The 15588-nt window shown below is 41.3% G+C and overlaps 2 protein-coding genes across 2 annotated transcripts in view; one reads left to right on the top strand and one right to left on the bottom strand.

Moving 5' to 3' along the window:
- LOC124262404 (glycerol kinase-like) overlaps positions 1-6083 on the top strand; it is a 54532-nt gene extending 48449 nt beyond the window's left edge. The window contains 4 exon segments of the mRNA XM_046696885.1: positions 2518-2638; positions 3388-3531; positions 3953-4030; positions 4650-6083. Coding sequence (XP_046552841.1) covers positions 2518-2638; positions 3388-3531; positions 3953-4030; positions 4650-4747 — 441 coding nt within the window. The 3' untranslated portion in view covers positions 4748-6083.
- Positions 6084-12961: 6878 nt separating this feature from the next.
- LOC124262409 (iduronate 2-sulfatase-like) lies at positions 12962-14344 on the bottom strand. Its single transcript, XM_046696888.1, has one exon. It carries the CDS (start codon positions 14342-14344, stop codon positions 12962-12964), a length of 1383 nt encoding a protein of 460 aa, XP_046552844.1.
- Positions 14345-15588: the final 1244 nt, after the last annotated feature.

Genomic DNA, 15588 nt, shown 5'->3' with positions numbered 1-15588 from the left:
GAATCAGTAGTTACAGACAAGGGAGGTAAGTGTGTCAGTCTTCTGTGTGTGTTATGGGCAGATAGCATAGGTAATGTATGAGGGAGGTAAGTGTGTCAGTCTTCTGTGTGTGTTATAGGCAGATAGCATAGGTTATGTATGAATCAGTAGTTACAGACAAGGGAGGTAAGTGTGTCAGTCTTCTGTGTGTGTTATAGGCAGATAGCATAGGTCATGTATGAATCAGTAGTTATAGACAAGGGAGGTAAGTGTGTCAGTCTTCTGTGTGTGTTATAGGCAGATAGCATAGGTAATGTATGAATCAGTAGTTATAGACAAGGGAGGTAAGTGTGTCAGTCTTCTGTCTGTGTTATGGGCAGATAGCATAGGTAATGTATGAATCAGTAGTTACAGACAAGGGAGGTAAGTGTGTCAGTCTTCTGTGTGTGTTATGGGCAGATAGCATAGGTAATGTATGAATCAGTAGTTACAGACAAGGGAGGTAAGTGTGTCAGTCTTCTGTGTGTGTTATAGGCAGACAGCATAGGTTAAGTATGAATCAGTAGTTACAGACAAGGGAGGTAAGTGTGTCAGTCTTCTGTGTGTGTTATAGGCAGACAGCATAGGTTAAGTATGAATCAGTAGTTACAGACAAGGGAGGTAAGTGTGTCAGTCTTCTGTGTGTGTTATAGGCAGATAGCATAGGTTATGTATGAATCAGTAGTTACAGACAAGGGAGGTAAGTGTGACAGTCTTCTGTGTGTGTTATAGGCAGATAGCATAGGTTATGTATGAATCAGTAGTTACAGACAAGGGAGGTAAGTGTGTCAGTCTTCTGTGTGTGTTATAGGCAGACAGCATAGGTTAAGTATGAATCAGTAGTTACAGACAAGGGAGGTAAGTGTGTCAGTCTTCTGTGTGTGTGTTATAGGCATATAGCATAGGTTATGTATGAATCAGTAGTTACAGACAAGGGAGGTAAGTGTGACAGTCTTCTGTGTGTGTTATAGGCAGATAGCATAGGTCATGTATGAATCAGTAGTTACAGACAAGGGAGGTAAGTGTGTCAGTCTTCTGTGTGTGTTATGGGCAGATAGCATAGGTAATGTATGAGGGAGGTAAGTGTGTCAGTCTTCTGTGTGTGTTATAGGCAGATAGCATAGGTTATGTATGAATCAGTAGTTACAGACAAGGGAGGTAAGTGTGTCAGTCTTCTGTGTGTGTTATAGGCAGATAGCATAGGTCATGTATGAATCAGTAGTTATAGACAAGGGAGGTAAGTGTGTCAGTCTTCTGTGTGTGTTATAGGCAGATAGCATAGGTAATGTATGAATCAGTAGTTATAGACAAGGGAGGTAAGTGTGTCAGCCTTCTGTCTTTGTTATGGGCAGATAGCATAGGTAATGTATGAATCAGTAGTTACAGACAAGGGAGGTAAGTGTGTCAGTCTTCTGTCTGTGTTATGGGCAGATAGCATAGGTAATGTATGAATCAGTAGTTACAGACAAGGGAGGTAAGTGTGTCAGTCTTCTGTGTGTGTTATAGGCAGATAGCATAGGTTATGTATGAATCAGTAGTTACAGACAAGGGAGGTAAGTGTGTCAGTCTTCTGTGTGTGTTATGGGCAGATAGCATAGGTTTATGTATGAATCAGTAGTTATAGACAAGGGAGGTAAGTGTGTCAGTCTTCTGTGTGTGTTATAGGCAGATAGCATAGGTCATGTATGAATCAGTAGTTACAGACAAGGGAGGTAAGTGTGACAGTCTTCTGTGTGTGTTATAGGCAGATAGCATAGGTAATGTATGAATCAGTAGTTACAGACAAGGGAGGTAAGTGTGTCAGTCTTCTGTGTGTGTTATAGGCAGATAGCATAGGTTATGTATGAATCAGTAGTTACAGACAAGGGAGGTAAGTGTGTCAGTCTTCTGTGTGTGTTATAGGCAGATAGCATAGGTTATGTATGAATCAGTAGTTACAGACAAGGGAGGTAAGTGTGTCAGTCTTCTGTGTGTGTTATAGGCAGATAACATAGGTTATGTATGAATCAGTAGTTATAGACAAGGGAGGTAAGTGTGTCAGTCTTCTGTGTGTGTTATAGGCAGATAGCATAGGTCATGTATGAATCAGTAGTTATAGACAAGGGAGGTAAGTGTGTCAGTCTTCTGTGTGTGTTATAGGCAGATAGCATAGGTTAAGTATGAATCAGTAGTTACAGACAAGGGAGGTAAGTGTGTCAGTCTTCTGTGTGTGTTATAGGCAGATAGCATAGGTCATGTATGAATCAGTAGTTACAGACAAGGGAGGTAAGTGTGGCAGACTTCTGTTTATGTTACAGATAAGTAACATTGGTAACATAGGAATCAGTAGTTACAGGAAAGGAAGTAAATGTATTTGACACCGGTGTTTGGTATTAGAGACAGGTACGTGCATGTTACAGGCAAGGGAGGTAATATAAGAATAAGAAATGCTACAGACAAGGGAGGCAAGTGTGTAGAGGTGTTAGAGCATGCACCCAGACATCTGAGTTCTGTTGTCAGATCCTGGAGGCGATGGACAAGGACAGCGGCATCCCCTTGTCGTCCCTGCAGGTGGACGGCGGCATGACTGTCAGCAGCATCTGCATGCAGCTACAGGCAGACATCCTCGGCATCAAAGTCGGTGAGTTGCTAGATCTCGTTTAAACATATTGTATTCCATTCAAGAAGAAAGAAAGGGATTGGCAAACAAGCCTAACTGGCTTATATTAATGCTGCTCCATAATACATGTAAAGGTTCACATTTATGCGTAATGTTGTACATGTTTATAATAGTTATAACAAATTATCTCTGAATAATAACAATCTTGGATATCAACAATTTATCTTGGTTTTGTTTCGTGGCCAGTTGATACAAATAGGAAAATAATAGAAACTACAAAGACTTTTATGAATCAAATCGTTTTGATGTAATAATGAATTGATGGACTGACCATAGAATATCCATATTCGTCTGATGTGATACCGAGTTATTACCATTTAGCACATTTAGTTGCTACATTTAGCTGATACACTGACCAGCGTATGTAACACTGATGTAATGAAGAATACTGAATGTGAGAGTGACTGGCCATTGTAATAATGACTACTGACTAGTACATATGCCAGCACATGCAATAATGAATCTTAAATAGCACATTAGTCAGCTAATGTGATGAAGACTATTCAATATTACATTGACCAGTCAGTGATATAATGAAATACACAATGCCATTTAGAAAATGGTCAAATGTAACATATGTTATATTTGGGATTACACTTTCTTAGTAAAGTACAGATTCTAGTACTGTTTGGGTTGAGTGATATCATGAATATTAAAACATACATGACCAGCATATTTAGGAATGACCTGTGTGTATGTGATATTGACAGTGCGGCCGTCAATGCCGGAGACCACTGCACTAGGGGCAGCAATGGCTGCAGGAGCGGCGGAGGGCATTGAGATCTGGAGTCTCGACCCCAAGGACCTGACCACCATCACCACTGATGTCTTTGAACCCTCCGTGTCAAAACAGGGTAAGCTGCCTGTCTGTCCATCTGTCTGTCTGTCCGTCTGTCCATCTGTCCATCTGAAATCTCTGTCCGTTTGATTGTCTGTCTATAAGCATGCCCATCTGCCAGTCCATCTGAACTCTGTCCACGGTTAGGTTCTGTGAACTTCTAAGTAGCTCGTCTTTGAAATGATGCACATAAGCAAGAGAGTTGTTTGTCAGCTTCTTTATTATGAGGAGCACAGCGTTTGGGAGTATACTTACTGCTTCACCAGGTGAATGAGGAGTGAGGAGTGTTCCTCATAATAAAGAACTTGTCATCAATCAAATTCTTTTTCTTCTCAGTAGCTACTCCTGTGCTTCTGTGTCCTCATAGAATGTGTAAGACATCCAGTGTTACTGAGATATGTCATTGTGTTGATTGTGTTGATTGTGTTGTGCGACAGATCGTGACAAGCGGTTCCTGCGCTGGAAGATAGCCGTGGAGAAAAGCATGCACTGGGCTACAGACGAACAGCAGACAGGTGAGTGTCAGTTGGCAGGTAGTGATTCACTCCAACTTACGGCGTACTGTTGTAATCTGAAAACAGCATGTTAGTTGATAGAGTGAGTGAGTGAGTGAGTTTAGTTTTACGCCGCACTCAGCAATATCCCAGCTATATGGCAGCGGTCTGTGAATAATCGAGTCTGGACCAGACAATCCAGTAATCAACAGCATGAGCATCGATCTGCGCAATTGGGAACCGATGACATGTGTCAACCAAGTCAGCGACACTGACCACCCGATCCCGTTAGTCGCCTCTTACGACAAGCATAGTCGCCTTTTATGGCAAGCACATGGGTTGCTGAAGACCTATTCTACCCCGGATCTTCACGGGTCTAGTTGATAGAACACCACAAGTACATATATAGATGACATGTAAATTTTGAGAAAAGCAAAGTTCATATGTCGGTAACATGGAAAAATACAACCAGCTTCCATTTTCTCAACAGATATCAAGCCACTTTAATTGACTCTGATCTAATGCACATGTCTTTGATGACCTTTGTATATTGCCTGCTAGTCCAATGGTTTCCCTAGGTGAGCTTTGTGTAATCCATGTAATGATAAGATTCATTGGTTTGTGTCTCTGTCAAGCTTAGCTGGGACATCCTACATGCAGCGGGCGATTCCTGGTGGACTATACTGCTTCGGGTCGTTCGGGCTGATGATCCTGGCGGAGATTCTTGGTAACAGATGACAACGTCCTTCTATATAGGCAGCATAACTTTACTCAAACATAGTGTTCACCTGATGGCAGCAGCCTGGTGGTGGTAGCTCATGGTGGTATGTGCAACCTGGAGGAGACAGCGTGCAACCTGGGGTGGCTCATGGTGACCTTGTGCAACTTCGGAGAGTCAGGGGAAAACTCTTCATCCTGTTGGCAGCGGAACAACCATCAACAGCAAGAAACAACAGTGATATCAGCAGTAGTTGCGTGTTGAGTGAATCCTGGTCAGAAGTCTGACACAAGTGTGTGCAACCTTCCCACTGCCTGCACTGATGTCCTGAGCCCCAGCTTGCCAGCCGTATGACTCAATGTCCCAGTAACCCCGTGGCATCTCCCGGCTTCACACACGTCACACAGTCATACTGACACAGATAGTCTTCCACGATATCCCTCGAGTCAGTTATACTCACAGATTCCTGCCCTTCATACACAAGGCTCATTGCGTAACTCAACTCAACACCTCACTGGTGGGGGTTATGTCATGATGTTGCTTACAACTTAAACCAACTTATACCTTGTTTTGATAGCTTTTGCACATTATTGTCAGTTATGTTTGTCAGAATACATCACACATTAAAAGAATGACACATTTAGCCTGTTTGTGTACTCAGATGAAGGATGATTGTGAAGATATTATACATGTATAGACAGATGGTGATTACTTACTCAGAAGAACATTTCAGTCACAGGTTGAAACTTCAAGAACAGAGCTCATTATGGCCATAAGTATAAATATTGAACTAAGTATATATGTGGCTTAATAATGGAAACAGAAGTGTTGAGGAATTTCATGGATGTTGAAGAATGTCATGACTGTTGAATGAAGATCTCTTGCAGTATGTTTAAAGATCATGATGTTTTGTTTGGTGCATGTATTTATTCCGTTACAACCTATGCATTAAGGGAGCCTGTACTTAAACCTTCTTTGATGTTACTTCCAACACAGACACTTATTCCCATCCAATCTGAGACAGTTGCCAAGAAAATTTCAAAAGTAGCATACAGTGTATTGATAGAGTAAACATGTGTTGAGTGTATCAATTAAAACAACCAGGTGTATGTCTAGTCCGCTGACACACAAACATTGGTATAGAGCTACACAGGTTGTGTTTGTTCAAAGAGTTATTCCATCTCATTACTTTCACCGTCTTCAGTGGATGTCTGTGTGGTCATTAACTGGATCCACATCAACATCATGTCAAATGATCTACATACAAGTGGATAGAGGCTATATGTCTTATGTATACACCTGTATATACTATCCATTATAAACAGAACTTGAGAAAATATAATGTTTTCTATTTAACTTTGTTCTGTTGTGTTTTCTGGATGATTTGTTGAAATACCCTATTATAATTAAAATGGATGGAATTTGTGTTTAAAAAAAAGACGAAACCGTATCATAAATTTAATGGCAAGTTTACTTCAAATAACTGCAATGGGCTGTTGACCCAAAACTGACAGGTCATGGAACAAGATTTATGAGTCATAATGGAGCGTGACATAAGGTTGACAGAACAAGACAAAACATGTTTGACGTCATTTGACAACAGAACTGATAATGGTCTGTTGTTAACAAATCAGCGGGCCATTATCATTTGCAGCGGCCAACACATTTCTGATAACTGGAGGGCGGTTTCATGATAAGTCAATCCATTTTAGCTATAGTCTGAAATGATGTGCTCAAAATACGTTCATCATAATTTATTCTCCAAACAGTCCTTGCTCAAGACCATCAGTCTTATGTTCCTGAACAGAAGTGGTCCACGGCAGGCGGGCAGGGGCAGGGGCATTCATTTCACACCCAAACAACCTGCCACCTGTACTTTTCACACAGGAATTTTGCCTGAATGATATGAAAGAGAAATAATTTATCTTAGGTATGTTCGGTATTTCTGATCTAATTGTATGTAGAACAAAAGGTTTCAACATTGTACCAGTGGTGTACCTTGCGAGGTGATTGACCTGTGAACATCTGGGATAGATGTGGATACTTCTTCAGCAACCCATGACTGGTGAGAGGCAACTACGGGATGAGTTTCAGACCCGCTGACTTGGTTGCTGTATGTCATTGTTTTCCGATTGCGTGGGAATGATGGCAATCACTGGCGTATCTGGTCCAGACTCGATTGTTGCGGGAATATTACTGAATACGGTGCCAGACAGCAAACAAAAAATACCTGGTGATTCTAAATTCAAACAGTTTAACACAGAAAATGATACTTTAGAACTAAAATTTGAAATCATTAAAGTTGTTGTTACCACACAGTATAGATCGTATTCAAACACATTGTTCAGCGCCGCCATATTGGTGGAATATTGTGCGGCGTCAAACATCAAACAAACATTGTTCAGTATTTAGAATCACGTCATTCATTCTGCTCTGCTGGACAATCCCTGCAACATTTGTACCCCACCACATGACGCGTGAACCCTGTCTCCCGGTGACTCGGGTGCACCATTCAAGAAGGAAACTTTGTGGGTCAAAACGACTTTTTATCAGAATGGCATCATTATGTCACTTTACCATTTTACGCTCAAGACTAATATGATTTGTTGCGCAAAATGCTAAAGTAAACACTAAAAGATACTTTTTATTTTCAAGTTGTTACAAGGATATTCATTTCAAGCTTCCACTGCGCTGAATCAGGTCAGTTTGCTCTCAACGTTCCGGGTGAGGTGAGGTGAAATTGGGTTTTACGTCGTGCTTGAGAATATTTCGCTCATATGACGACGTGCATGCGTGTGTATGTGTATGTGCGGCTGCTTGTACTAGCCCAGACTGAAGCTGGTTTTATAGTGCTAGCCCACTGAGATACCATGCCGCAGTGAAGCATGAATACCCCACTCAGACACATTATACTGACTCCGAGCCGACCAGTCCTTGTACCTATTAATGCTGAGCGCCAGGCAGGGACCAACAAGTACCATATTTTAACGTCTTTTGGTTTGACGCGGTCGGGGATCGAACCCGCGACCTTCCGCTCTCCGGGCGGACGCTCTAACCACTACACCACGGAGGCGGTCCTCAACGTTCCGAGTATGAAACATTAAGAGCTGAAATCGGAATAGTTTGGTGCCAGATTTGTCTTCTTGCTGTTCTCGTGGCCAGTGTGTAGTTGTATAGTGGTGTAATAGTGTTAAACTGTTGTGGCAGAATGCTTCTGGGAATTATGCTGACGTTACTGGAGTAACAATTGTGTAGATCGATACTCATGCTGTTGATCACTGGATTGTCAGGTCCATTCTCGATTATTTACAGACCGCCGCCATATAGCTGGAATATCACTCACTCACTCACTGTATGAACCTGCTATGGTGGGTAAGAGTAATCTGGAAGCTTCGAGAACAGTAAAGACCAACCTGCCATGGGTATGTATTTGACATTCTAGGACGATTTAAGACTGTATAAAGCAGCAAGCACCTGTCTTTACAAAATCCCATTCTATCAAGCCCATCAGCTGTGTGAAGTTCATAGTGACCGGAATATACGGCATCGGTCCATTGTAGAAACTTGACCAAGGGTGCTTCTAAATGAATAGTGATATCACTGTTTATCCTTTCACTAGTGCCAGTTTCTACATTCACTGTACTTATTCTGACATTTGACTACCACTCTCTTGTATGAAGACCGCCTCCGTGGTGTAGTGGATAGAGCGTCCGCCCGGAGAGCGCGTCATACCAAAAGACGTTAAAATATTGTACTTGTTGGTCCCTGCCTGGCGCTCAGCATTAATGGGTACAACAAGGACTGGTCGGCTCGGAGTCAGTATAATGTGTCTGAGTGGGTATTCATGCTTCATTGCGGCATGGTATCTCAGTGGGCTAGCACTATAAAACCAGCGAAATATTCTCAAGCAATTTCACCTCACCTCACCTCTTGTATGACCTCACATATTTCACATACACAGGATATGTCTTCTGGGCTGTTTTACCGATACTTGATACACAGCACCACCACTATATACCCGTATATACATAACACGGGACCTGCTGACTGATTATCATCACGCCAGTACACTACCTTATTGGCATCACAAAAGATTTCATATAATTCACATATATAAATAAGTCATTGACGTGTTCTAACTAAAACATAACATAAAAATCATAATACACCAGTCGAATGTACAGGAAAACCAGCCAACCTGAGACGCACATACACTCTCCAACTGGATGCGAACTGTCACCTTTCACACACACACACACACACTCTCTCGATCTCGACTTGAATCAACCCAAGCGTACTTCCCAGATACATCCGATGGCCTCTAATACCACTCGTCTCACTGCTTCCATTACTGCCCTAGCTTGCGAACTGTCACCTTTCAAATCACTCAATACCCATCACACCTCAAGCATGACATAAAACATACATAATACTACTTGTCATGCTGACAAGGGACATGAACGTGTGTTGACATGAGAGCGATATAATCGTATCATACGATTGTCTAGTGAATAGCATGTTTCCGATTCTTTTGGCTTCAGATTTCTCGGTAAACTTAATACGTAGGTATTGTTGTGTTTGAATGGCATGTAGAAGTGATACACATAAGGGGAGATATTTATGGAGGCCTCCTTCTTTATCACAAGGAACACAACGAGTATATGTGTACTCCTTTATCCCTCCTTGTAGGCATTCTTGCTTTTGATTGAATGTGCCCAAGGTGTAACTTGTGATACATACGAATAGAGCCACCAGATCCAGGGATCGATATCTTGACGCAGCCACAAACGGGTGTGATGTTTCAGCAGGCAGCTGTTGGTCTTTGCATCCTTTCTTGTAACATCTGTAATATGTTCTCACGCCCGAGGCCCAACAATTACCTTGACAAAGATTCTGCCATATGCCGGAACATTTCATTAGAGCAACAGCCTCAGAATCTGGGCCCCCGTTGTTGATTGTTTTATTTAATTTGAGACCATCCATATGGTTTATTCAGGAACAAATAGGAACAAATATAATTGGGTAAGGAAAACTATTTGATAGATAAAAATGTAACTTGATATCCACTATCATTCCCTGGTAAGGGGTTAGAAGTTTGGAGGGCAGTAGTTTCTTATATTAGTACCAACAAAAGTATTTATAAGATTGGATAAAGCTCAGAATATTTTTGTTTGTTTGCAGATTCACCAACAGTCAGGTATGTGCACGTGTCACTAATGGGGTAAGGTAATACAGGAATGATTAAGAAGTTGAAATTTAATTCATATATGACCGACTCGCTAGATGAGATTTAGAATTGATATTTAATGGTTTCTTTGTTGATTTTGCTTGAGGTCACTGACTTAACTTGAGTCACAAGTATTTCTATATGAGTTTTTCAAATTTTAGAAATTGTACTATCAAGGGAAAAATTAAATGATCATACATTGCCAACATAATTATTCTTAAAGTCAATTTTCATAGCTAGGATATTATCTTTTTCAAGAGATTGTTAAGATGTGATTTAAAGTATGTGTGTTTATTATCATCATATTTCAAAAGTTATATTTCAAAAGTGAACTGTTTGTGTGTGTTGTATTATACTGTGGAAACTTTATGAAATATTGAATATTAAATCAACAATCACAATGAATTGATAATTGGAAGTCATTGGATATAACTGAAAATGTTGTTGACCTATCACATTTATAATGTAAAAACAATCCTTGTATTTACAGAAATTAAATATTTTCCGCTTTGCATGCTTGATATATATTTATAGCTGTTATATTTTCATGCTGTATGCACTATGTGCACTATTTTATTGCATTTAGCACCTAAAATAATTTTATTCACCATGAAAGAATTTCTAAAATCATGTTCGAGGTTTACAAACGTATCAACTGTCAAAACAATATTTCGCAATAATCGCACACGTGGAAATTGACCAATGAGAGTCGTTTTGTGATCCGAGTCATTCCGAGATTTTCGGACAGTATCGATGTTTACCGAAGGGCGGCCAGACGTTTGTTCAAAACGGAGGGTAGTGCTAATGCGAGGGTCAGTGTTGAAATATGAAATGCAGTTAGACAACCTGAATACGACGTGCAGAAGGCCAAAAGGATAATCTACAAGCTCAACACATTGTTTTGAGAAAAACGTAAGGTTTGATTGAACGCACGTTAAAATAGTCTGGCTGTCCGGTTTTCGATCAGGCCTTTAGGATCGCGAGTGTTACCCTTTGTGTATTTTATGTAAGTGGAGCGGGATAATTTTCTAAAAAATCTATTTCTTCACCGATTTCGTTCAAATGTGAAATATAAGTTACTCATAACATATAAAAACAATATACGGTGTCAAAAATGTAGATTTGTATTTTTTTAAAATTATTGTTCAAACCCTTGTGATTTCAGCCATATCGTGACTAAAACTGCTGTTGTTTCAATGTGGATGTGTTACCGATACTGTTGGAAGTTCAATATTTGTGAAGGCAGCATTCTGATTGCAGCTACTGTCCAACATACAAATGTAATTTCTGTGTAAATAGTTTAGATTTCCTTTCGCTTTCCAAGTTTGAATAATGAGCTTCCTGTCATCTTACAACTATGTCTCCGAGATGCTCGTCACGCACGCAGCTGCTGCTTGAACATCTTGTAGTTTCCCCTTGCACCAGATATCAGGTTATGGTTTTCATTCCATTATGTAACAGCTGCCGGTCGTTCGAGGGAGCTGTGACTGGTGCATTTAGACCTGACAGAGGTTTTATTGTTAAATTCGGCTAAATCAGATTCTGCTGAAGAATCTTACTTAAATGTGTCCTTGCTTTTTTCACTTGTTTGTAAAGATCCTAAGAGACAAGATCATGCATTATCCGCAGCGTTAGTTTCACACACCACCACTGAGTAGGTGAGTAAAGTTTTACGCCGCTTTTAGCAATATTCCAGGAATATCAAGGCAGGGGACACCAGAAATGGGCTTCATACATTGTACCCATGTGGGGAATTGAACCCGGGTCTTCAGTGTGACGAACAGACGCTTTAACCACTAGGCTACCCTGCCTTCCCCCACTATGACTAGGACAACAAAACAGTGGCATCACAAGACCACCAAACATATGCATTTTGACTACACCAAGCTACCATGACAATCTTCATGACGTGGAATGTGAGAGGGAATTAGCACCCACGCTGCTGAGTGGAACATTGTGTACTGGTGAATTGTCAGTCATTGTCGCGCTTTGTTCATCCTTGAAACTGAAGGAACACTAGCTCACTTAAATGTGTCGAGGTATTAATATGACAAGGCGTGGGTTTTTCTGAAAACAGTTTTATCATTGTACGTGAAGTGTTAGATTACTTCAGCGCCTTTAATGAACTTTCTCCACAGTAGATGCAGTAAAGTGGCCATGGCAGAACGTTCTGGTTTCGATAAATATAGGACAGGTGTTCGATATACTGGGGATTGATTGATGTATTGGAGATAGGTGGAGTCGATGCTATGTGTCTTTTCAGAAACTCAAAGGATTTTCTTGGATTGTTTGCAATCTCAGAAAAGAGCCAAGTTCCATTTTGTCAAAACGTTTGCTATTTGTACACAACTATCACCCATGACACACATAGTAACATTGATTCCTTTACGCCTGGGCTCTCGTCACGAAATATGGTGACCCTCTCTCTATCTTATATACGGCAGGTTCAGGAGGTTTTATCAAAGCCGAAAGCAAATGTCATCCAAAATCTATTGAGATGCTGGACGTTCTCACTGATACCATTTGTTAAAACATTCGGCGCTTGGCTTGATAAAAGTGTCAGAATCTATAAGGAAACGCCGCACTGTGCAATAAACAAGAACATATATATGTTTCTAACCTCAGTAGAGCAATCATCACGCAATTATGTTTTGTACTCTTTAGCAAGAACAGAACATGTAATTGTCTACAATGGGAATTATTGTTTGACTTCAAACATGTATTCAGTCAGATCGATGCCCATCTACCAACCAGATGATACCCGCGGTGTTGTATCGTCTTCATTATACACAAAGAATTAGGACTTCAGTGGAAGAATTGTTCTTCTTTCTGAAATCTTCCTTTGAGCAATCTTTTAATTGGCACTACATCTATTTCAAATACATCGATGTCCATTCACACGGAACTGTAATTGTAAACACAAACTACAGACATGTGTGGTGAAATAAGGTTATTTATCACAGGAAATTATCTAGAGTAAATGTTATCACAGAAGATGTTGACGACTTCAGGAGCGTCGTTTAGGTAGAGCTCCTCTCCAGCCCGTCTTCAGTTTCCTAGACAACTGGACCCTGATGTCTTTGTAGGATGGATCAAAAGCTCGGTTCCAGTTCTCCTGTGGGTCTTTGGTGTGATCATAGAGTTCCACTCCCTTCAGCTGGTCCCACATTGGTTGATAGATAGGCCTTCCCTTGAAGTTGATCCATTCCGTGTATCGATACATGTCAGTCCTCATGCTGTAGCCCATCACAATGTCTTCTTCAAGTGCGTTGCCCAACCTGGGATACTGAGAAAATGCTGCAGTTTTCCACGAATCCAGTGTCGGGTTTGTCATAAGTGGCACCATGCTTGTACCCTCCGTGCAAAGACTGACATTCTGGGAGTCTGGTGGACACACCTGAAGTTTTGGTAGTCCTGCAGCCTCAACGAGTGTTGGGTAGAGGTCAACAAATTCCGTTAGTTTCTCAGTGACAACGCCATGATCAGTAACTCCGGGAACATGGATCATCATAGGAGCATGGGTGGCATCTTCAAAGTTTGTCTCCTTCGCCCATTCAGCATGTTCCCCCAACTGCCATCCATGGTCCCCCCAGAAGGCTATAATTGTATCATTAGTCAAGCCCAAGTTATCCAACTCGTCAATGACTCTTCCAAGTTCGTGATCCATGTAGCTTATACAGCTGTAATAGGCTTGTCGCATCTTAAGAGTAAGAGTGTCTGGAAATGTGTAGTTAATGATGCCCACGTTTGTCAAGTGGTAGGTTTGCATGTCTTTAAAGTGGGCCAAATTACTGAAATTATGCCATGCAATTGCAGGCATTCCTACTGGAGCATAGTAATTCGGTGGTAGCCTGAGCCTTTCCAGTGGATAGTAATCCATGAATCGGGCGGGGAAGTTCCAGGTAATATGAGGTTTACGGAACCCTACAGCCAGAAAGAAAGGTCGCTCATCTGACTTAGCTGCAGGGGCCACTTCCTTTAGTGCCTGAATGGCAGACGCAGCCAGAACCTGATCCTGAAGTGGGTTTGCCTTTTCTCTTTCCTCTGAGACCGCTTCCATAAGAAGATCGTTATTTATGTAATCATCATCAGCATGGGTGTAGGGATCTGTCCACGAAACGGGATCGTCACCTCCGGAGGATGATCCTGGATGAAATACTTTCCCCATTCCGATGGTCCTATAACCATTTTGTTTGAAATACTGTGGCAATGTAGTGAAATTTCCTCCATACTGCCGGAAGTAAGGACCAATGCTCCAGATGTGGCTTGTGTCAGGGCGTCTGCTGGTGAGGAGGGCCGTCCTGCTTGGACTGCATACAGCCACTGAGACGTAAGCTCGCTTGAGGAGGAGAGATCTGGCAGCAAGCGCATCAATGTTTGGTGTGTGCATCTTTGGGTGAATAGGAGACGGAAAATCTGGTCCAAGGTAGGCTCCAAGATTGGGTCTCAAATCGTCCGAGACCAAAAACAAAACATTCTTCTTTGCGAGGACTATTCCAAGGAATAACAAGTTTAAGATAGCAATTCTCAGTAAATGTCTCATGATTCATCAACAGAACACCAGCTCAAATCTTTACTGAAGTTTCAGCGTGGAAAAATCCGTATTTATGTGGTGCCTTCTATCTAATTAGAACTAGGTGTGCTTATCTGTACTTGTTATGCAACTTTATACCTGCTATTATCAGTTGCATGTCGACCTACTAATGGCCAGCTGGAGGTTTCAAAATTCTTCAGATTGTAAATGTATTTTTTACCCCATTACATTGCGCTGGTGATAGTGTTTTAGGTTCTCTGCTGGCACACATATAGATGATTCTGCCAACGATGATTCTACACAAGTAGTATTCATTTAAAGTTTCAAGGAAGGCTGCATAACTTAATAAAATAATAATGTATACAAACGTATGTGCGTGCTCCGTGTATGTGACAAAGCAAGAAACCATGTTTCTATGTTCTTCATATCAGTCCTATTACCCCCTTCATCTGTATTACGGTGCGGTGGGGTAGTCTAGTGGTTAAAGCGTTGGCTCGTCACGCCGAAGACCCAGGTTCGATTCCCCACATGGGCACAGTGTGTTAAGCCCATTTCTGGTGTCCCCCGCCGTGATATTGCTGGAATAGTGCTAAAAAGCGGCGTAAAACTAAACTCAGTCAGTCAGTCATCTGTATTACGACATTCTACTGACTCCATATCATCGTTGGCTCTAACTCCTCAACAGAATATGTTCAAGGGTCACCTGATCTTCGACCATTCCATGCAGATATTATAATCACCAACTTGTATACACAGTTATAGTTGTGTTTAAGGCATAATATTACAATGCAGTATTTAGGATTAACTAGCGTGGCATCAATGTCATGGAATTAGAATTCATTGAGTTGTGTGTATTGCACCTTTAAAGCGTGTTTCTGTGACAGAAGTGGCTGGAGTGGAAAGATGCCGTGATCCCAGATTTCTTAGGAATGTCAGAAACGTGGGAGTCAGAAATCAGAGCGTCTGTTTTGACCTTTTGGTACTCCTGGATGCCTGCTCAGCAAATGTCTAAATTTGCCAGCTTGACATGTTGTTGTTCGAGATAAGTCAGCAAGCGTATCTCCAAGGTTTCGTCCACTTTTAACAATGTCAGCCACTGT

Source organism: Haliotis rubra, unplaced genomic scaffold, assembly GCF_003918875.1.
Source record: "Haliotis rubra isolate DU_JTF1 unplaced genomic scaffold, ASM391887v1 Scf837, whole genome shotgun sequence".
Taxonomy (NCBI): Eukaryota; Metazoa; Mollusca; class Gastropoda; order Lepetellida; family Haliotidae; genus Haliotis; species Haliotis rubra.
This window is presented reverse-complemented; position numbering and strand designations above follow the sequence as displayed.